This window comes from Pleurodeles waltl, chromosome 3_1 (assembly GCF_031143425.1).
Source record: "Pleurodeles waltl isolate 20211129_DDA chromosome 3_1, aPleWal1.hap1.20221129, whole genome shotgun sequence".
Taxonomy (NCBI): domain Eukaryota; kingdom Metazoa; phylum Chordata; class Amphibia; order Caudata; family Salamandridae; genus Pleurodeles; species Pleurodeles waltl.
In genome coordinates this window covers 1,834,162,721-1,834,184,528 of record NC_090440.1, presented here as the reverse complement: position 1 = coordinate 1,834,184,528, position 21,808 = coordinate 1,834,162,721, and the positions used below count along the sequence as shown (strand labels likewise).

The window sequence follows — 21,808 nt, the reverse complement described above, 5'->3', positions numbered from 1 at the left end:
TGATTGAGAGATATATATATACACACATACACAGTCCTTTCCCTCATTTGTGGCGCGACCCAGGAACAAGCTTCTAATGTTGTGATGAGACACTGATTCGCCCCTCATTAAATTCTGCAGTGCTTCCTGGGAAAGGCAACACAGTTGGTGGCTTTTTAAATAGCTCAGCTTATCTTCTGGTGTTAAGAGAGAGTTGGAGGAAATATGAGCCTGTACTACAATGTGATAATGTGTGCTTTCACCCGACCCTCTCAGAAACCGAGACATTTCTTTGTTGTGGAAAAAAATCTCAGGACAACAGGACAGTCCTTGAAAAAACTGGATTTTCCAGGCAAATCTGAGACGTCTGGTCACCCTAACTAGGCTGGAATTAAACTCTGGATGTTCTGGGGTTGTCCCTTGCTAGGGGTGGATCCTCTTACTTCATCTTCAGTGTTTATATTAGGTCAACTGGGGCAAATAGGCAATCTAGTACTCTCCTCACTCTAGAGGATGTTAACAGCTGGTTCCCACTGAATGATCAGGTAATTGTCCCCGGCAATTTTAATGTAATATTCAAACCTTTAGGCGCCAGTTCCCTCAGTCTAACAGAAGAGGGAGATTCGGCATGGGGTGTTCCTCTGGTAGACCTGGAACCCATAAAAAGAAGCACAGTGGCTGTGTATTGGCTGATGAGGCTATCTCCTTGCCTTAGCCGCAGAGGATGTAATGGCAGATACATTTCTGATTGCAGAGGTGCCCTTACTTTCAAGCTTCTTCTGCAAAAGAACTCCATTTATTACATATTTCTCTCTCTCCAGATGTGCCCCTCCCTTTTATAAATGGTGGTGGTGGAGTGCCACAACAGCAATCATTATGCTCTATTTTGACCCTTTTGGGGCTTGGGCCTCAAGTCCAACAAGTTCACAACTTCAAGATAGAGGGTGAATTTACGGTCTGGAACCACAAGCGGGCCTTAAAATGGGAGTCTGTCCGCAAGGATTCAAATGTTCTGGCTCTAATTTATGGTCAGGTCGCTGACACCTTGGAGCTATTGACTTTCAGTGAATTGTAAGCTGCTGATTTTGTATCTGTACTTAACTCTCATGAAAAATTGTTTACTTGTTTCCAAGGCCTTTTAAGTGAGGATGGTAGCAAGGCCATCAAACTTCATTCCTGTTGTTCACGGTTTGATAGCTATTGCAGAAAGGCCAGAACCACCCTCACACAGACGTTAAAAGCAGGGAATAGAACTACCATCATTTGGGCCAGGAATAACTACAAAGGCTCACTGTCACTAGCTAAATCTGCATTAGAACGTAAGATGTGGGAGGACCTGGTAGTAGTTGCTAGGGCAAGGCATAGCAAAACATTTTGAGTTATAGTGGCCCACAGTAGCCGCAGTGCTGCTGCTCAGGTTGATTATGATCTACAACCAGAGATCAGGTTGGCTTACGTTACAGGTTTATGCAGCTAAGTCAAGCCCCACGTGCACAGACACAATAGTAGCCCTCAGTAAGAGAAGTCACCTCGTTGACTTTCCAACTCACAGATATTTTGGAGGTAATAAAGACGATTCTTCTTCAACAAACACTCACCCCCAATTCCCTCCCTGGGGACCTCTTTAAGTCTGAACCTCTTATATGGGCCTCCTACTTTTATCTGGTTTTTCGTTCCATCTTGGAAGGGAGACCGATTCCAGGTTCTTGGCACACTGCCAAGATTGTTTCGATATACAAAAAGGGCAGTAAAGGTGACCCATGGAATTACAAGCCCATGAGCTTTATTTTAGCATCCCAAAAATTATTCTCCTGTCTGATTCTTGGGAAACAGATAGAGTGGGTCCAGGAGAACGCCATCCTCTCATACGTGCAGGCTGGATTTAGGAACAGGGTCTGCACAGTCAACCACATTTTACATTTCTGCAACATATACCGAAAAACAGTAATGCTAGGCAAGGGCAATTTATAAGTGGTCTTTGTTGATTTGAGATCAGCTTTTGATTTGATCCCTAGAGCTAAGCTGTGGAAAGTCTTGAAGCAGATCGGTGTCCCTGCTAACCTTTGCTCTGTTTTAATCAGCCTGTATGCTTCTAATATGGCCCGTGTTAGATAGGGGAGCAAAGGTGAGTTCACAGTCCCCTTTGAGATTGAGATTTAAGATTTGCTGCCAGGGGTGTGTGCTGGCACTGACACTGTCTACACTTTACATTAACAATCTAGTAAAGGCTGTTGATTTCCCTGGCAACAATGCACCTAAATTGGGTTCATATAAAATCTCCACACTGCTTTTTGCAGATGACACACTCTTAATTTCTAAAACTCTGTTGGGCCTGCAGACAATAGTTGATCACTTCTTTGATTTTTGCAGCATTTCTGCAGCACCTGTGCCTTGAACTCAATATCAATAAAACCAAATTCATGGCATTCAACCCCTGCAAATTAGGAAGGTACAGGGCAAGCTCCTAAAGCAAGTTCAAGAATTTGTATTAATGCATAAGTTGAGTTGGAATGCACACATTGGCAAGAGCTCCCTGAAACTCCAGAAAGAATCGGGTAAAATGTGCAAGAAAGCCCATGCATGCCCCCTTGCTTCTGCAGTGGAGATTTACAAGCAAAAACCTCATTCCTTTATGGTGCAGAGCTTTGGGATTACATGAGGGTCGATGACCTCTCCTAGTCAGAAAATAGGTTTGTTAGGAGTCTGCTTAACCTCCCTCAGAGTGCTCCATGTCTTTTCCAACTCATGGACATTTTCTATCTGATTAGTCTTAGTATGCTGCTCCAGCCCATCATGTACTGACATAGACTCTGGACCACAGATGAGCTGGAATCATTTAGAATAACGACAAAGGTGCTCCTCAGGTCCTCGGGTTGTGAGAGGATCCCTTGGTTTGCATATATTAAACCCATGCTCTACTAGATTGGTTTGTCCTCTCTCTGGGACACCCTGGACGAGGCGAAGACAGTCCTGCACTCCTTGATTAAAGAGAGCTTAAAGGGGCATCTGTGATTGCGAGAACTAAAGTGTGTAAATGCAGGGAGTTTGACAGATTTTTTTCCTAGAATTTAATATTGCTCCTGCTTATGAATTGTTCCTTTAACCTGTATCCCACTGCATCTTTATTTAAAATGGAGGTACGAGGTCCTGCCTGTGAATAGTTATTACGTTAAATGGGATGAGAAATAATGTAGCTCCAGCAAGTGCCCCTTCTGCACTCTAATTGATGAAACTTTACATAATTTTGCATTTTTCTACCCCGCATATGCCCCACCGAACAGAAACTGGCTCAAACCTACATGCAAGCTTTTGGGATTTAGTTGATATATTCTTGCACTATGTATTCCATGTTCTGACACTAAAGAAAAGGTTGTTATTGCGGTGGCAAAATACTTGCATTCTGCCTGGCTTGTTCATAACAGCATTGGCCATTGCTGAATGTATGACCTGTGTGATAGCATCTGTTAATCAACATGGTATTTTAATATACAGATTACTTTGCACTCACTCTTTATTATTTTATCTGTTGTCGCTGCCACATCGTTGTCTCCTTTATGACTTTTATGAACTTGTTGAGTGTTTCTACTGTCACTGTGCAATGCCCTTGTAGGTAGCCTTATTGTTCTGGGTTGTCTTATGGCATAGAGACCATGTTTTCCTTCCAGCATCAGCTCTTTGTATGTGATTGATGGCACCTTGCTTCTTCTGCACCTTTGTACTGTATTTTTTTTTTATTCTACATTTTGTTGAATACAAAGTTTTATGGATTGTTGAATCTGAAATAAACAGTTTTTGATGATGACTTGAAAAATAAATTGGTTATTCCTCACTTTTTGACCACCTTCACTTGTTACTAAAAAGATGACGGGTGGACCTGTTAACTAGTTTAGTAAAAAGCCCCTCATTATATTTTGTTGCTGTTCTCACTGTCTTTCACAGGCAATTTCAGAGAGACTCTTAATCGCCCTGTATCCAACCATTTTCTTTCTTTTAATGCTATCATTTACATCTAATACAGGCTTCTATTTGCAGATTCTTACCTTAGAATTTCCCCCAGGCGTCAGTCTGGATGCAGGGGTTTTTCTCGAACAGTACTCCTGCGTGCCGTCAGGTGGCATCGGTTGGCTCCACGTACATCATGATATCGCAGAACCTATATAGGTCTGATCCTGACCCTTATTCTCTTGGGTTGGAGTATGGTGAATAATGGGAGGGGGTCACTGCACCCTTTCGATTACCAGTTCCAAGATCCCATGGACTGGCAGATGGACCTGGGTGAGGACAGTGGTCTAGATACTTCCCCTGACACTGGCATGCTTTATCCCCTTACCGTGGCTACTGAGGAGGGAGCATTTTATTCAATAGTGGTGTGAAGAGCGGCAGAGATCCTGGACTTGGAGCTTCCTTCGGTGGCAGTTAGGACGAACCTCCTGATAGAGGTGCTTCAGCCTGGGGCTTCTTCCTCTGAACCCTTTTTGCCCTTTAATAAAGCCCTTACAGATGTCCTCCTGGGTATCTGGTCCAAACCCAGCACAGGGGCTCCTGTGAACAGGACAATCACCTGCCACCATAGACCTACTCCAAATAACCCACTGTTTCTGATGCAACATCCCAGCGCTGAGAGCTTGGTTTTCAAAGCCTTTACATCCCAGAGCGCATTCCCTACCACATCCCCAGATAGGGAATCCAGGAGGCTGGACCAAATTAGGAATAAGATGTTCTTTTCCTCCAGCCTGGTATTGCGGTCCATGAACACTGCATGCCTTTTAGGCCATTATACCCAGAGGAGGCCCGGGACATTCTCTTCCAAGCTGTTGCTGATGGGAGAGACACAGCTAAGTTCACAATCTGATGTGGGCTTGACGCGCCCAGCTCACTGGACAGAGTGGTTGCATCTATGGTGGCCTTGAGGTGCTATGCCTTGTTGAGGATGTTAGGCTTTTTGGGGGATATTCAGTCTACCCCTTTGGACATGCCCTTTGATGGTACCCTCCTTGTTGGAAACAAAGCAGACTTGGTGCTCAAGCTTTTGAAGGGTTCTCATGCTATGGCCAGGTCCTTGGGCCTCACAACTGCCCCTTGTCCCCTTCAGTCTGCTTTTCACCCCTTTCGTAGCCATTAAAGGGGCATCCCACCATGTCCGTTTCCCTCCAGCTACTGTGCCATGCATGCTGCCCAGCCTATGCGTGGCCGAGGATGTGGGATCAAAAGCCCCCGTGGATCAGAAAGCCAGCGGACTGGTCAGTCCAACACGCCCACACTGCCGCTAACTCCAGATCTTCTTAGCCCAACACTAAGCATCCATCACGTCAGACAGGTGGGTTTTGCAAGTAGTCTGAAGTGGCTACTCCCTCCTCTTTGAGACTACCCCTTCATCCATGCCACCATCCTATGATCGGATGACGGAGGATCACCTGGCACTTCTGCGCAAGGAGGTTATAGGTCTGTTGGCCAAGGGAGCCATAGATAAAGTCCCTGTGCTATAAGCAGGTTGTGATTTTTATTCCCGCTACTTTCTGGTACCCAAAAAAACAAGGACCTCTGCCCTATCCTAGACCTCCAGTCCCTCAATCTCTTCCCCAAGAAGGAGAAGTTCAGAATGCTCATTCTGGCTCAGGTTCTATCTGCCCTGGACCCAAGAGAATGGATGGTAGCACTGGACGTACAGGACGCATTCACGTCCTGCATGCGCACAGACATTACTTGCCGTTCATGGTAGGCCACAAGCACTTTTAGTTCACTGTGCTCCCCATCGCATTACCAGTGCCCCTCGGGCACCTGGGACAGGTATTCACCAAGGTAATGGGGGTAGTCACAGCCCACATGCCTAGGTCAGGGGTTTGTCTTCCCCTACCTCGACGACTGGCTGTTAAAGGCGGGCTCACCAACGCTGTCATCTTCCACCTTCAGGCTACGGCAGACTTCCTGCATGTGCTGGGGTTCACCGCAACGTGACAAAGTCACACCTGACTACCTCTCAGATACTCCCTCTCATCGGAGCTGTTCTGGACACAGTGCGGTTTTGAGCTCATTCTCTCAAGTGGCGAGTCGAGGATATTCAGGCACTGATACCGATATTTCAGCTTCCGTCCTGGATTTCGGTGAGAAGGACTCTGAGGCTGCTGGGCCTCATGGCATCTGGCATCCTGCTGGTGACACATGCCAAATGGCATATGCAGGCCCTGCAGTGGGACCTGAAGCTCCAGTGGGTGCAACATATGGGGAATCTCTCCAACGTGTTCCAGATCTCGAAGAGAACTGTGCGAGATCTGCAGTGGTGACTAATGAACTGCAATTGGGTCAGAGACAGATCTCCCTTCCTTCCCCAACAAGTTCTGACAGTAGTTACAGATGCATCACTCCTGGGATGGGGCAGCCACCTGGGAGGGGCGGATATCGGAGCCATATGGTCTCCTGCGGAGTCAGGACTCCACAGCAACCTATTCGGGCTCTGGGCAATCAGACTGGCATTGAAAGCTTTTTTTCCCTCTCTCAAAGGATAAGTGGGTCTGGTGTTCGCAGACAACACTACCACATGTGGTACTGCAACAAGCACAGTGCAGTGGGGTTGTGAACCCTTTGACATGAAGCTCTGCACCTCTGGTCATGGCTGGAGCATTAGGGCATTTCTCTGGTGGTTCAACACCTGGTGGACTCTCTAAACGCCAGAACGGTCAAACGCAACCGACAATTCCTGGTCAATCATGAATGGCGTCTCCATCAGGAGTTGGCACAAGGTCTCTTTGAGCAGTGGGTGAGCCTTGGTTAGATCTGTTTGCCTCTGCAGAGAATTTGCAATGTCAGCAGTTGTGTGTGTTGGAGTTTCCAAGGCGGCACTTGCTCAGCAACACTTTTCATCTCGAGTGGAGCTCAGGCCTCCTGTATAACTTTTCTGTCCATACCACTTCTGCCCATTGTTCTCAAGAAGCTCAAGAGCGACTGGGCCCAAGTGATCCTTGTGCCTCCAGACTGGGCACAAAGAGTCTGGTATCCTGAGCTATTGAGCATCTCCATCGATCTTCCAGACTGCCCCTTCGGGAGGATCTTCTGACATTCCTCATGTGTGCTCCCTTTTAGCCTCTTCCCAATTGTCCTCTCCGGCTTCTAAAATTAAACACAGCCTTCCTTGTGGCCATTACATCTTCCCGTAAGGTGACTAAGCTGCAGGCATTATCATCTAAGCCACCCTACCTTTCCATCAATCCTGACAAAGTGGTGCTTTGCATACGGGCTTCCTTTCTTCTGAATGTGGTCACATCCTTCCATGTAGGCCAGTCCACCACCTTGCCTACGTTTTACACCACCACATCCTTCTAAGGAAGAGGAGAGACTTCACCGCCTGGACCCAAAAAGAGCATTGGCACTCTACCTTGATCGTGCCAAAGACTTCGGGTGGGTGATCCACTGTTTGTTGGGTATGTAGGTGTACAGAAAGGTCAGACAGTGCAGAAGAGAACCATCTCTAGATGGGTTGTTCTCTGCATTAAAATGTGCTAAGCATTGGCCAAAAAGCAACCCCTGGTTGATTTGCACACTCATTCTACCAGAACAACAGCTGCAACCACTGTGCTCGTCGAGTTCCAATCAGGGCATCTGTCAGGCGGCAACATGGGTATCTTTGCACACGTTTAACAAACACTACTGCCTAAATAATCAGATCTCAAAGGACAAGTACATTGCCCGTTTGGTCCTGTAGGACTTCCTAGTATGATCTTGGTTTGCAGACCTTCCTCTGGGGTTGGTATTGCTTGGGTATCTATTCTAAGTTAAGGAATCTGCAACTAGAAGTCTCTATCAGATGAACAAGTTACTTACTTAGGGTAACGCCTCATCTGGTAGACATATTATAGTTGCAGTTTCTTTACAGACCCACCCACGCTCCCCACTCCGTGAACTGATATTTAGTGACAGGGATTTCTCTTTCAGGGCCCAAGTTTTGAAGCTGCAAGGGTCAGTGTCCCTCCTGGTTCCTTAACAGAAACTTATGTCAGTGCACTGGGGTGGCACCTATATAGGTCCTGCGATGTCCTACCTGGCGCACATGATGCAGATGACGGACATCGAGCTGACTGACACCACCTGATGGCATGCAGGGGTATTGCTTGAGAAAAAATCTCTGGATCTGGACTGATGTCTGAGGGAAATTCCAAGATAAGGAATCTGCAAATAAAATATGCCTCTACCAGATAAGGTGTTATCGCAGGTAAGCAACTTGTTAATTACGGCAGCATTCATTGCATTTCCAGGGCCATCATGCTCTTAATTTTTTTTTTTTTTATTGTTTTTAATTAAAGGCCACACCTTATGACTACTTTTCAATCATAGTTTTAAAAATGTCACAAATAAGTAAAGTCTCCCTTTAGAACCTGCGTGTCTTGAATTGAGAGTTAATATATATGACCTTTCAAAATGTGCTATTTCACCCTTTAAGAAAGTTCTTACATTTTGTATACTTATCTTCTTTAGATCCTCAGAGTCTAATTTGTCCTCTGATTTTCGCATGGGAAATGCACAGTCGATTGCTATTGAATAGTTTCAGTAGTAGTTCCATGGATTTTCAAATTCCCCGTCTGAAATTCCAAACATAATGAACAATGAGTTTCTCATCTGCCTTCGCAGTTTTGTGTACTGCTACTGTGCTCTGTCATTACACTCACATATGGTTGTTTTTTTATAACTATCGTTGTTCTGGTCTATTTACACGTTACTAGTATAGTAATCTACATTGAATTATACCATGGAAAAAAGATTCCTTGTTTCTAGGCAAAGTTTTATCCTTAAGGTGATTCTCAGAAGATACATGGGACAGGATTACACTGCCAATGGGCCGTAGTGATTCAATCATTTTCGCTATTGTACGCTTATTTCCTAAGATTATGTATGTAACTAGATGGCCAGGACAGGTGGCATTAAGGAAAAGAACACAGTTATGAAAATGTTTACTTCACGAAAGTCATATTTGCAGCTTATTGCTAGAAAAGGGACAATATTCATAGCAAAGCTAGGGTGCAGTGGAGCATAATAGTGACCTAGAAGACGTGTTTTATTTGAGAATAATGTAATCTAGAAAAACAGTTAGTGAGAATTTAAAATCTAGCAATATATGCAATAAAAAAGTAGCAAGTGCAGGTACAAAAAGAGAGGGCTGAGAGGAAGTGGAGTGAATTGAATCTCCTAGGGTTGATGGAGGAGCTGGCTGAACAGGGTCTCTCCATTTTCCCACAGATGTCTATAGGTGGTCCTGCCCAGCCTTCACACAGCAGTGTAACCAGTGGCTTCTGCGGCTTTCTCTGGATACCATCAGATAGAGCTTGAAACCAGTAGCTGCGCTGAAGTGTAGTGTGGGTGCAGGTCCGTTAGTGACTCGCGCTCAAACCTCCTTAAGTTATCTTGCGTTAGATTTTCGTGTGCGTCTCTGGTTTGATGCATTAATGTATCTTAAAGTTCACTCGTAAACACATTTGCTCTTTCTTTTGACAGTGCTCATTGACAAAGACCAGAACCCAAAATGGAAGCCAGCAGTGGTAGAAGAAGTAACAGAAGACTATCTGGACAGCTGCTTCAAGTCACTGGGGAGTGAAGATCTGAAGCTTTAATACATTAATGCATTGGCTGCTCTTCTATCAGAATAAAAGAGGGAAATAGAGAGCTAGAGTATAGCACATGAACAGTTTGTCAGGATGTTGTGACTTTTTATTGCGAGCTCACTACCTCAGTCCTACTTAGCATGGTTGGCAGCAGTGGAAGTGTCCTGCATAATTTCAAACACTAGAAAGAAATTCATTTTACAATTTCAGTGTTTGTGTTACTTTAATGTTGACTTTAATCATGAAGGTGGAGGATATTCAAATGTTTTAACAAGAATGATGATCATTTATGGTGTATGCAAAACATTAAACATACTCTGGTTGGGATATAGTGCCTCGTGCCATTTTACAGTATTCTGAAATCAGTTCTTCATGAAGTGTCTTATCACACCTATTTCCAGTTTGGGAACATGTCCAATATATGATATTTTTTATGCAAACTGCAATGTGTATTTATGAGACAGCAGAAAGGAATCCGGGAAAAGTTAGCAGCATTTGCTGGACATATAATGAATTTATTACACTTTACGTGTGGTAATGTATTGTTAAAGGGAAAACGAAACCATAATGATTTGTTTTTACACATTTAAGCGGACTGTGATTTCAAAATGATGTTCTCGCTTTCCAGACAAATCAAAGAAAACTGTAACTTTGACTTACACTTCCGACATTAACACTCCGACAATTGCCATTTAAGTAATCACTGCCACCTGTTTTTAATTGAGCGAACTGTATGAAACAGAATCATTGTACCAGTAGAATATTGAAAAAGAAGCATTGTACCTTCCATAACCAGTAACCCTTTAGACAATATTCTTATTTGAGATGTGGGCTTCAAACCTCAGAAACATGAATCCGGGCCAAGAGGAGCTGAATTGTCGTATACTTCCTGTTGGTCCGTATTGTTAAGTCTGCATTTCTGCAAAACAAAGTATCCTGAATGTCAAAAAAGTTTATTTGCAAATTTTTGCAAAAAATGTAGTGAGGGCCAATGTGTGTTTACTTCTTCACCTTCAGAAACGCCTAATATTAACATAGTATACTAATAAAAGACACAAGGACGTCAGCAAAGTTAAAACGGAAGATATCTTCCTCATTTTTATGTGGGTGTAGACACATCACATCTAACTAGAAAGCAAAGAAGAGGTTATTTATTTTTATTGATGTACTTTTTGATAGACAGGATATCAAGCTAATTGAAAACCTCGAGCTCCTGTTAGGGAAACTGAATTATCCAAAAGTTGGTGCCCAGAATACTTAATAGCGCACTGGATCACTGCATAGCATCATAGTGTCTGGTAGCTACAAGAATATAGACGGTGCCGCATTCACATCCATACTCATTATTTTTCTCCTGAACACTTCGCCGCTGACGGACCGTTCTGAAAGACAGAAGTAGTGAAGAGGAGAACATGAGGAAGTTGCAGAGGCATTAATATCCATCAGAATATCACAAGACTAATTCAGTCAGTGACAGCAAATCTGTAGTTATGGTTCTGTTTCAGTTTTCAGTTAAGATTCGGTTTGTACATTTTTGTATAAATGTGGATGTGGGTTAGTTTAGGAGGGCTTAACAAAGTTGTATGTCCAATTTTACTGTCATAGAAAGCTTGTGCACTGCTGAAAAGAAATCCCCTGAAAGGGGTTACACCAAACTTGCCATGAAAATAAACTTTACTCATAATAGTCCTTTTGGCTACTCCTCTAAGTAGTTTGATATGATTGCATTGCAAGTAGCCGCCAGGGTACCTCAAAGGATTAATCAGTCAGTGCATTTGTTTTATATCTTGTCCATTCATTTATGGATTATTCACAGATCTGAATCCTGGAATATTCTGAGAATAGTACATTTGAAAAATAAACGTATATCATTGCCATTCATTCTCTTTGAACAATGTGGGTTCTGCAGATCCTCAAGAGACTTTGAGGAAACTGGAAATTTGGCAACAACTGAACAATTTTTTTGCAGCTTGCATTAGAAGATTCCGGCATCAATTCCCGTATCCTGAAAAAAGTAACAGAGAGAGCATAAGGCAGCTGAGGGAACACTGTATCCCTTGACTTCAAGTGACTTCAAGGTGAGTGCGGGTAGACCAAAGGGGCAGGTACTGCCACTAAGAAAAACGCCCCTGATTTTCTTGTTAGATTTGCAAATCCAAAGAAGGAATCTAAAAATCCACAGGTAGATTTAGATTAAGATTTTTTTGTTGAAAACCCTTAAAAAGAATAAAATAAAATAAACTTATTGCAACTATACTCAATGATCACTGTGGAGCAGGGGCTGGCACACTGTGTCAGTGGTCTCTGTGCATGGCCAAAGGCCATGTGCAGCTAGTTCAGTGGCATTTAGGTTAGTGCATGACCTGTGTTCCGTCCCAGCATTGCGCCCAGAGCAAGTTGTGCACTAGTGAAGGCTGTGTGCAGTTGGTTTGGAGGCATGGATGCTGGTACAGAGCAGGTATCACAGGGCATAAATGTGAAGGACTACCCAAGAAGTTACTGAGCGGTCTTTCTTCTATTGTCCATTTTTGTAATGTTCATGAGTTTACATCAGATTGGGTTTTGATCTTTCTCCTTTCTTCTTGCAACGTCGTCATACAAAAGACCACCAGATGGATGATTAGAAAATATCGATGCCCCTCGGCGGCAAAAAGGAGAATTTGCGAATAAGTACTTCTGTTCCTTTTCAGATATGCTTTTGGTTATTTCTATGTGAGGCTTGTTATCCTAGGCTCACTACTTAGGTTTTGCTGCCACCACCATGTGAAAGGGAAGAATATCAGAAGGATTCAAGGTGTGGAAGGTTAATATAGTCGTCAGCAGGAAAAAAAGGCTATGCTTAAATAAATGACAAAAAGAAAATAACATCAACAGAACAACTCTCTACTGTTTCCATACACGTGCACGTGTCAGGTGTTGAAGCAGCATACACAACAAGTGGTTTTGTTAGTAGAAGTGCTCTTCGCATGTCAGGCATCAAGTTCTCATACCCAACAAGCGGTCTGCTAGAGAAGTGTGACTCGGTCCAAGAGGTTCCAATACGACCTTAATCCCCACTCCCTCTCCTGCCCAGGAGAAGGTTCCGTACTTGCATAAGCGACGTTCCTCTGAGAACGTGGCGGGCCATTTGGTCCTCTGGTGGCCTCCTGCCGTTTTAGAACTCCTGTTGCGGGTGTTTCCTACTGTTGATTTCCCGCTGGACTGCTCCTCTGGGTCCCGGACTCCCCCTCCTTCCTCTCACGCGTCTCCTCCGCCATCATGTCCTCCTCTGTTGTCACATCATTCTTAGGGTCTAGCGCACAAGCGCACTGGACCATGTTGTAATCTCTCTGTGGGCTTCTAACCACGACCATGTCACGGCCGTCACTTTCATTAGTTCGTGGGCTTGCCTTTAAAAAAATGATTGATTGCATTTGTGAAAGGCATGCATACGTCATGCCTTTTCCGGTGTTTAGCCCTCCTCGAGCACACCAGTAAACTACTGAAAACTAACGAGGCTCTGTGTTTTCAGCTGGTTTCTGGACTACTTTGTCTTTTCATTTCCTGCATAGCGCAATCTCACTGGGCAAAAATCGAGCGCTTTGCATGACATCGACCCTGTTACATAGATAATTGCACTTTTGCTGATAAGTTTCACTGCGAGCGAACTTTTGTTTCCTTTTCTGTGTCTTCTTCATGCTCATGGCGACCATTGGCTCGCATATGTGAAACTGTTTTACTTTTCATTATTAGTTTATGTGGCAAGAAAAGTCCTGCTAGGAGTTAACAATGCTAATAGCTCTAACGCAAGCAAACGCGAGACTCATTGCATTGCAAATGCTTGTTTTTTCTCCTTCCCAGATACAACCCATTTAAAGGGTCTCTGTGTGTTTTCTTCTACCAGCTGAGGCCAATCAGAAGAGTTGACTTCCATTCCCAGAAGTGAAATGGAACATAAGATTGTTCCAACGTCCTCACAATTACTCAGAAACGAGCTGTCTCTGGCTTTTTCAGCACCATCATCATACCCCGTCTCCTGACAGCACGTAAGAAGCGAGTGGGCAAAGGCAAGGCTGTATAGCAAATTACCAGTGTGCATGACCAAAGGCCATGTTATAGGGGTTAGGCACACAGGAGGTCAGGCCCTGCAGCCAACCCTGGCTGCACACGTCTAAAGGCTGATAACAGCATGGGTGGCCGTGCAGCAGGTTGGCCACAGTTTGTGACTTTTTGGGTACATTAGAGAGTAGTTGCAAGACCATGCTGAACACCAAACCATATTGCCAACCCTTGATGGGCTTCGCCTGGACTGCTGGGGTTGAAGACACAAGAGGGTGTGCACAGGGAGGTTGTCAGAAGGCAAGTCTCTGCTGCCAACCCCTGCTACACATGACCAGAGCCTCTGTAGTGGCAGTGGGTCAAAAAGCCTGGTCAAGCCTTACAGTCAAGCCCTGTAGGCCATGCCCCAAGCCCATGCACAGTGTGAGTAGTTATATGGAATGTGGATGTCGTTTTTTAAAAATATTAAAGTAGTTTTCTTTTCTTTTTTTGTTCTATTCAGGACAATTTATTGCATGTTTCAGCGTTACTCATACATTGCCTTAAAACACACCTAAACTAAGTTATGATTACAAAATAAAACATGAAAAAATATGAAATCGGCTCTTTGACTAGCTGCAAAAACCATAATGTGCATCCCTGCATTGGAAAACATATATCAACCCCTTCCCTTCATAGACGCCTTCACAAATGATATTGATGACTTTACTGGTGACATCTCACCTTACCGTGGACAATATTAATGAATATCTGCAATTTAGCTATTTTGATATTCTCTTTAATGACTTTGCACCTATTTGGTTAAGGGCAAACATCTCACTTCCTAAGCCACACAATTGTTATATTCTCAATCATTTAACTAATCTGCAACAAGCTTACAAGCATCAAAGTTTAGTACGACATCTAAGAGCAAGCCAGATTTGATGCAGATTGGTCAATTGGTTCAGGAGTTTCAAGGTACCGCAACTCATTGTTTTGAAACATATAAAGGAGATTCGTCTCCCGTGTATGACTCTTCATGAACAGATGTTTACCAAATTTCTCTCAGGACGATGATATAGAGGGTATCTGCAAACTCCTTGACACATTACGTTATTTCACTTTTGAAGTTATCCCTTACCAAAAAAAAATTCATGTTCAAAAACTTTTTTTTTTTCTATGATAAAGGGCACTTCAGTGAGAGTTGTTTTTGCCTTGAATTTTGAAAATCTGTTGATGAATGACCTGGAGTCACAAATAATTCGGTCCCTGTCTAATCCATTCAGAGACCACATTTCATTGTGGAAACGTATATAGATGATATTTTTATGATTTAGCAGGGACCTGTTACACTGATAAAAAGTTTCCATAATTGGCTTATTCAGAACTCCTACGCCCCCGGGTACGCCATATACTAAATTGACAGTGAATTGACGTTTCTAGACCTTACAGTGAAGGTTGAAAATGGAGAACTGTGATCAACCCTTTCCCACAATTCTACAGAGAGAAACACATTACTTGAATATTCAGATCATCCTCTCGAATCGTTAAAAGACTCACTACCCTACAGCCAATTTTGAAGGATCCAGAATAACTAAACAAAAATATTATTTATTCAAGGATGCTCAAATACTGCCACACAAACTACTGAAAAAGATTACCCTAAACGATTGATTAAACGTTCCCCAAAAGAGCTTAGTACTGCCATAGGGAGACTCTATTGGTACCCATATGCAAGGAAAAATCTAAAAGAATGGTATGCGTCACAAGGTTTTCAGTGGTATACTTCACAATGCTTACATTTAAGAAAAGCCAAAAACCTAAGAGACCATCTGATCACTGTCACGCTTATTGCTATTTGCACTTGACACTTTCCTTGCTGCAAATCAGACCTTATTGCTGCTAGTGTGAATTTGGGGGGGTTTCATTTTTGCTGCTGGTTTCGGGGGCTATTTTAAAATGTTGTTTCAAACTGTTTTTATCATAAACAATGGGGGCAGTGGTGTGTTCAAACCATGCCGGCCCTGCCCTACAGTAGGAAGTGTTTTTCGATCGCCATCTTGGGGGAGAGTTGATGACCGACTACATGTATATTAACTTGGGCACGCCAAAAGCAAACCCCATCAATCAATCAATCAGTATTTGTAATGCACGGCTACTCACCTGTGAGGGTCTCAAGGACAGTCGCCAGGACCCCTGCCCGTTCACCTTCAGGTAAACAGGCAAGACTTAGTTACTCATGCAAGGCCCTATTAACACTGGGTTTGAACGATAAATCAGCTAGAGATAAAATCGTGGATTGGACAAAGGGTCCATTTTCCTCTGCAAACTGGAAGTGAAGGCTGGTCTAATAAGGAGCCTTCCGCTTCAAACTATAATTTTGAGGTTTCATATTTGAAATGCCTGCACTTCAATGCTAGGTCCCTTCCCAAGCAGAGTATGGAGATTTGGGACTTAATGAATGATACTAGTCCAGATTAAATTTTCCTCTCCGAAACATGGATTAGCAGCTGTGTGCTGCCAGATGTTACTGCAGCAGTGCCAGTTGACTATAAGATTTTGAAATGCGATAGAGAAGGCAGACAGGTAGGGGTTGCAATTATTTTTAAGAATTTATGCCTTTGTACTGCGGAAAGCAGCAACCCGATCAGGGATTGCACAATTTTAGCCTTCCAGTTGTCCCAAAACTCATGGGTGTTGTTAGGGGGGGGGGGTATTCTTTACAACTGCCCAGATGCATCTCAGTTGGCATCCAATCTTTCTCCCTGGTTGCTTGAATGTCCCCTCTGATTAGTTTTTAGTCATTGGCGATTTTACTTGCACTATGAATTCTTGGAGGACCCCATGCCAGAGCCTGGAGAACGAGATGCAAATTCTTCATTTAAAACAATGGATCACGGGCCCAGCCCATCAGGCAGGTAACACCCTAGAGATGCGATTTTCCAATATTGATATGATCAGGATCCACAATATTGACCTGCTGGTCTGGTCAGACCATTTTGTAATCAATTTCTCATTTATGCTGTTCGAAGGTATGGGAAAAACCCTAGATCCTTCACCAATCCCAGAAAGAGCTTGGAGGATCGTTAATGCAGAGTCTTTTTTTTAGGTGATTTCTGTTCTCCCAAGCAAGAAGAAGGTATGCTTTTGGAAATGTACATAGAAAATTTTAATTCAGCTGTTATTAGGACCGTTGATGGTAACGCTCCTTGGAAGTTAAGTAGCTCATCCAGACACTCTCCTTCAGAGAAGTGGTATTCCATGCATTTAAGGCTAGGAAAGAGAAAATCCTAAGTGCTAGAGGACAAATGGTGGCACTCAAAGTGCTCTGAAGACCTTCTAGCATACAGAACATAGTTGAAAACTTACCATAAAGCACAAAAAAGCAAAAAAGATAATTCTTTAAAAAGGTTAGAAGAAAATAGTGGTTCCTCCAAAGAAATATTTAAAATTGTAAAAGAACTGATGCTCGCTACTAGTTGAAGTCAGATTATCAATGCCTTGGCTGAGCATTGTGAAGAGATGGCCCGATTTTTCACAGACAAAATAGAAAAACATACTCGACTTCTGAAGCTCAATCCCCTCTAGAAGAGCTCTCATGCAAACATTTAGGTCCTCACGATAAAGCAGTGGCTCATTTAGGCAATTTTGCGAGTCTCTGTAGATCATGTGGAAAAGATCTGGCTCTCCTTTAGATTGATTCCCTTATTTCATCTATTACCTCTGGTCTTCATTTTAAGCGTCTATCTGACCCAGATTTTTATTTTTTCCCTGACAAACACCGAGTACCCAGATACATGGAAGCAGGCCTGATTTTACCCTTGGCGAAGAAAGCAGAGATTGATGCCTTTTTTCTATCTAATTATTGCACAATATCCTTGATGCCATACATGTCTAATGTACTTGAAGGACTAGTTAATGCCCAGCTGACATCTTTCTTGCAAAATAACAATCTCAGGGATGTGTTGCAAACTGGTTTCAGGGCCAGAAACAGCAAGGAGTCCACCTTACTAGCTGTACTGAACGGCATCATATTATAAGTGACTCAGGGAAAGACTATGGTTCTGTTCCTGTTGGATCTGTTGGCAGCCTTTGACACAGTTTCTCATAGCCTATTGATAAATAGTTTACATGAAATCAGGCTGCACTGCAAAAGCTTTACAGTGGTTTGGCTCATTTTTAAACAAAAGTACAGAGTCAATTCAGATGTGCACTTTTGATCTACCCCCCATTTATCCAAGTGCAAAACTATTTAATGTCTCTTTCTCGTCTCTGACTGGTATTGTCAGAGCCTGGAGCTTTGAGAGCTGCTCATATGCTGACAACACTCAGCTTGTTATTTCTGTCGGAGAGAAGCACAGGGAGACTAGGGATAATCTCACTGCCAGATGTATCCAAATGGATAAAGTCACATTGTCTAAAGCTTAAAGCTGAGAAAACAGAGACTTACTTTTTGGAGGGTCCTACAGCATCTGGGATGCTTCGTGGTGGCCAAAGCCCCTGGGCACCGCACCAGTCCCAAAGAGAGTGGCAAAGAAACCTAGATTATTGATTTCCTCTGTGCAGGAGAAGGTCAATGCAGCCTGTTGCAAATGCTTTGGCATACTTAGTCTCTTACATGAACTCTTTTGCTGGATCCCAGTGGATTGGCGAAGGACAGTAGTCCAGGCATTGATCACAAATAGATTAAATTATGGTAATGCCCTTTATTTGGGAATGGCAGACTTTTTATCCACTTGCCTACAAGCTATCCAGAATGTGGCAACTAAACTCATCTGTAATAGCGTCAGAAACAACTCTGTATCTCTCTGTTTAAACACTCTTCACTGGCTGCCAGTCCGCAAGAGAGCTAAATTTAAATTGCTATGCCATGTCCACAAAGCACTTTACAATACTTGCCCAGCCATCTTACATAGTAGAGGGTATTTCTACAGGCCTGCACAAACCTTGAACTCAGCCAAATTAGCGATGGACATGGCTAAAAGTATCAGAAAAGCAGAATGGGTGGTCGCTCCTTCATCCTCTGGCAGCCACTCATTGGAACTTGCTACCTATTGATCTTAGTCTAACTTTGGACCAAACCATATTCAGGAAGAGGCTGAAGAACTGGCTGTTTATTTTCCTTATAAAGGCTTGAGCACTGGGTAAGGGGTTTAAAGATATCTAGCGCAGTGATAACCCTCTGGGGATGAGAGTTGCGCTTTAGAAATAATTTAGAAATTGGAAATCTGATCTGTGCTGTACTACCTAGGAACGATACCTCTTGTGCCCCTCTGTATATTTTGATTTATTTCGGGATTATCGATTTTAAAGTATATGGAATTATTAAATAATAACAAGATGATTGTATGAATCCTACAAATACATTTTCTTGTTATTAGGAACCACTGTCTTTGATCATTGATTGATAGCCCAGGTCCCTAGTGGTCACAAGGTTTTCCTTCTCTTTTTGGAATTATAATTTTTTTATGGGACAGTAGCCTTTTTGTCAGTGCCAAAGAAGCCATACACAATCCCCCATGTCTTGTCTCGTTCCAGCCTTGCCTTCAGGCTTGAGACTGATTAATGACACCCATCCCCTTCCAGCTTGCCAGAGGGCAACGGAAAGGTGCAGGGGAGAATGCTGCCCTCGCCCTGCCTATTCGGGAGGTGGGATACAAACAACCTGCCTCTCTCAAGATGGTAAAAATGCACAATTCTGCTCCCTCGCCTAGCCTTCGATTGTGGAAGACTGCTGCATCTGCTTGCCTTGGCTGAGGGTGAAGGAGAATTTAGAAATGTTACCACAAATGCTTTGCCCAATGGCCAGAGGGAAAACTATACTCATCTGTGCCTTGCCCAAGAGTGGGGAAAGAATTGCCCCTGCTTTCCCCTAATCATGCTGAAAGTAAATGGGGAAATGACTCCCCACCCATCCTCACCTTGGCCAAGGCTGAGGTGGGCTTTAAATTTAAAAAACAATGGCATGTCACCTGACACTTTCTCCAAATTCTTTTCCCATTTGGGAAACAGTGCACAGGAGTTTGTTCAACTGTAACCACTGGGGTTAGTTCTTAGACCTGGCATCCTTAGGGTGTTCATACCGCAGACTGTTTGCCTTTACCTCCTGTTTTGTTGCTGTATATTTTTGTTGGCCTTATGACTCTGACCACTTTACAACTGCTAACCAGTGCTAAAGTGCATGTGCTTCTCCCCTAAACATGGTAATATTGGTGTATCCACAACTGACATATTTAATTTACATGTAAGTCTCATGCAAAGTGGTATAACCTATACAGAGGTCCTGTACATTTAATGCTACTAGTGAGCCTACAGCACTGATTGTGCCACCAACTCAAAGCCTTGTAAACATGTCTCTGGCCTGCCACTGCAGAGTCTCTGGTGCAGTTTCACTGCCAATCTGATTTGACATTTAAAACCTCTTGCCAAGCCCTAAACATCCCCTTTCTTACATATGTCACTCCTAAAGTAGGCCCTAGGTAGCTCGTAGGTTTGGGTGCCATGTAAGTAAAAGGATAGACATGTACTTTTTAAGTTTCGCATGTCCTGCTCATGAAAAACTCCCAAAGTCGTTTTCCATTACTGTGAGGCGTGCCCCTCACATAGGCCATCATTGGGAATTCCTTATAATACTTTTAAACTGTACTTCTTTATCTGAGAGGAGTAGCTGCATCTTGTTTAGTACCATTGGAATGGTCATGATAAATCCTCTTTTCTGGTAAAGTCGGATATATCATTAATATTTTTGAAATGCCACTTTTAGAAAGTGGGCATTTCTCTGCTCTGACCGCCCTGTGTGCCCACAGCCAGTCTGTACCTGGTCTGGGCCAAGCGACAGCTGTGCATTACCTTCACAACACAGGACACTCACCTAATCTGCATACATCTGCATACTGATGGGTCTTCCTGGGGAAGAGGTTGGATAGGGCTCCCACTTACATCTCAAAGGGTAGTGGCCAGAGCCCACACAAAGAGGCTTATTACCCCCAGCGAAAATCTGGAGCAGGGTTTGAGCCTCAAGGGGTACCTGTGCACTTCAGAGAGACCTTTTGAAGTCATCTTTCACATCAAAGGCACTTTTTAGTATAGGTAGTGGGTCTCTGACCCACTAAAAACAGTACAATTATGAACTCAAGGAAACCCTGCTTGAGTAAAGGCTGCTGTATGCCAGAGCTGGCTGTCCTGCCCTGTTGTGCTGCCCTGCTGCCTGCTGATCTCTGCCTTGCATCCCAAGGACTGATCATCCCTTCCAGTGTGTCTCCAAGGGCTTGCTGACTTGCCTCCAGTTTACTTTAGGGCCCTTGGGACATCAAAGACCTTCTTGCCCGGTAGATACACCATCTGGGCCTCCCTTCACCGAAAGGGTGAGTGTTGGTCCCCAGTGCTGGGTGCGTTGTCTCACCTGTTTGTACTGTTCAACACACTGCCCAAACTGACACCCTAGTGCCGTGCCAGCTGTCTGCTTACCCCTGTATGAGTTGTGCACTAGCGGGATCCAGGCCACATTGCGAGCTTTGTAGAACAAGGCACTGACTGGAAGGACTCCCATCAGTCCTGTCTGCAGCACCGACAGCCGTTCAGCAGCAGGCTCCAGGCGCTGACCCAGCAAGGGAGGCTTATCGCTGTAAGCCTCTGCCTAGAAGTGCTTCAATCCAGGTAGGGGGACCGTGCCGCTTGTAGTAGCGGTACCGTTCTGATTATGGGGATAGCAACTCGACCAGCTTCACGATGAACTGAGTGGTCGGGCGCTTCCACTGCACCCTCTGCAGTGAAAGGAACAACACCTTTGGTATTTTGAATCTCATTCTTGGGCCAGCTTTGCATGGTCCTGACTAGTCTGAACTGTGCTGTCATTAAGGAACACATGTACTCTTTCAGACATACCGTAAAAAAGGCTCTACCACGAGCCCCGTCCAAATAATGTTTAATTTTGACAGCACTGTAGTGATCTTACTTTTCCTAAATTCCATATCATTACTGCTATTAATTGGATTTTTGTTGTATTGGTCTTCTTTAAACCAGATAAATATCATCTGTTTTTGTAAACCTGTGTGGAGACTCTTTTGTGCAGCTTTTACTGTGTTATTAAGTGTGTGTCGCACAAATACTTTGCATGTTGCCTTCTAAGTTAAGCCTCTTGGTCTGCGCCAAGCTTCCACAGGGTGAACACAGGTTAATTTAGCTTGTGTAGCTGACTTGCCATGACTAGGACTCTGGTCCCTTCA

At 43.6% G+C, this 21,808-nt stretch overlaps 1 protein-coding gene across 1 annotated transcript in view; it reads left to right on the top strand.

The window, feature by feature from the left end:
• Nucleotides 1–9,893, top strand: part of HIBCH (3-hydroxyisobutyryl-CoA hydrolase) — a 671,455-nt gene extending 661,562 nt beyond the window's left edge. The window contains exon 14 of the mRNA XM_069225902.1: nucleotides 9,460–9,893. Within this exon, the coding sequence (XP_069082003.1) occupies nucleotides 9,460–9,575 (116 nt within the window). The 3' untranslated portion in view covers nucleotides 9,576–9,893. The remainder of the gene's footprint in view (nucleotides 1–9,459) is intronic.
• Nucleotides 9,894–21,808: the final 11,915 nt, after the last annotated feature.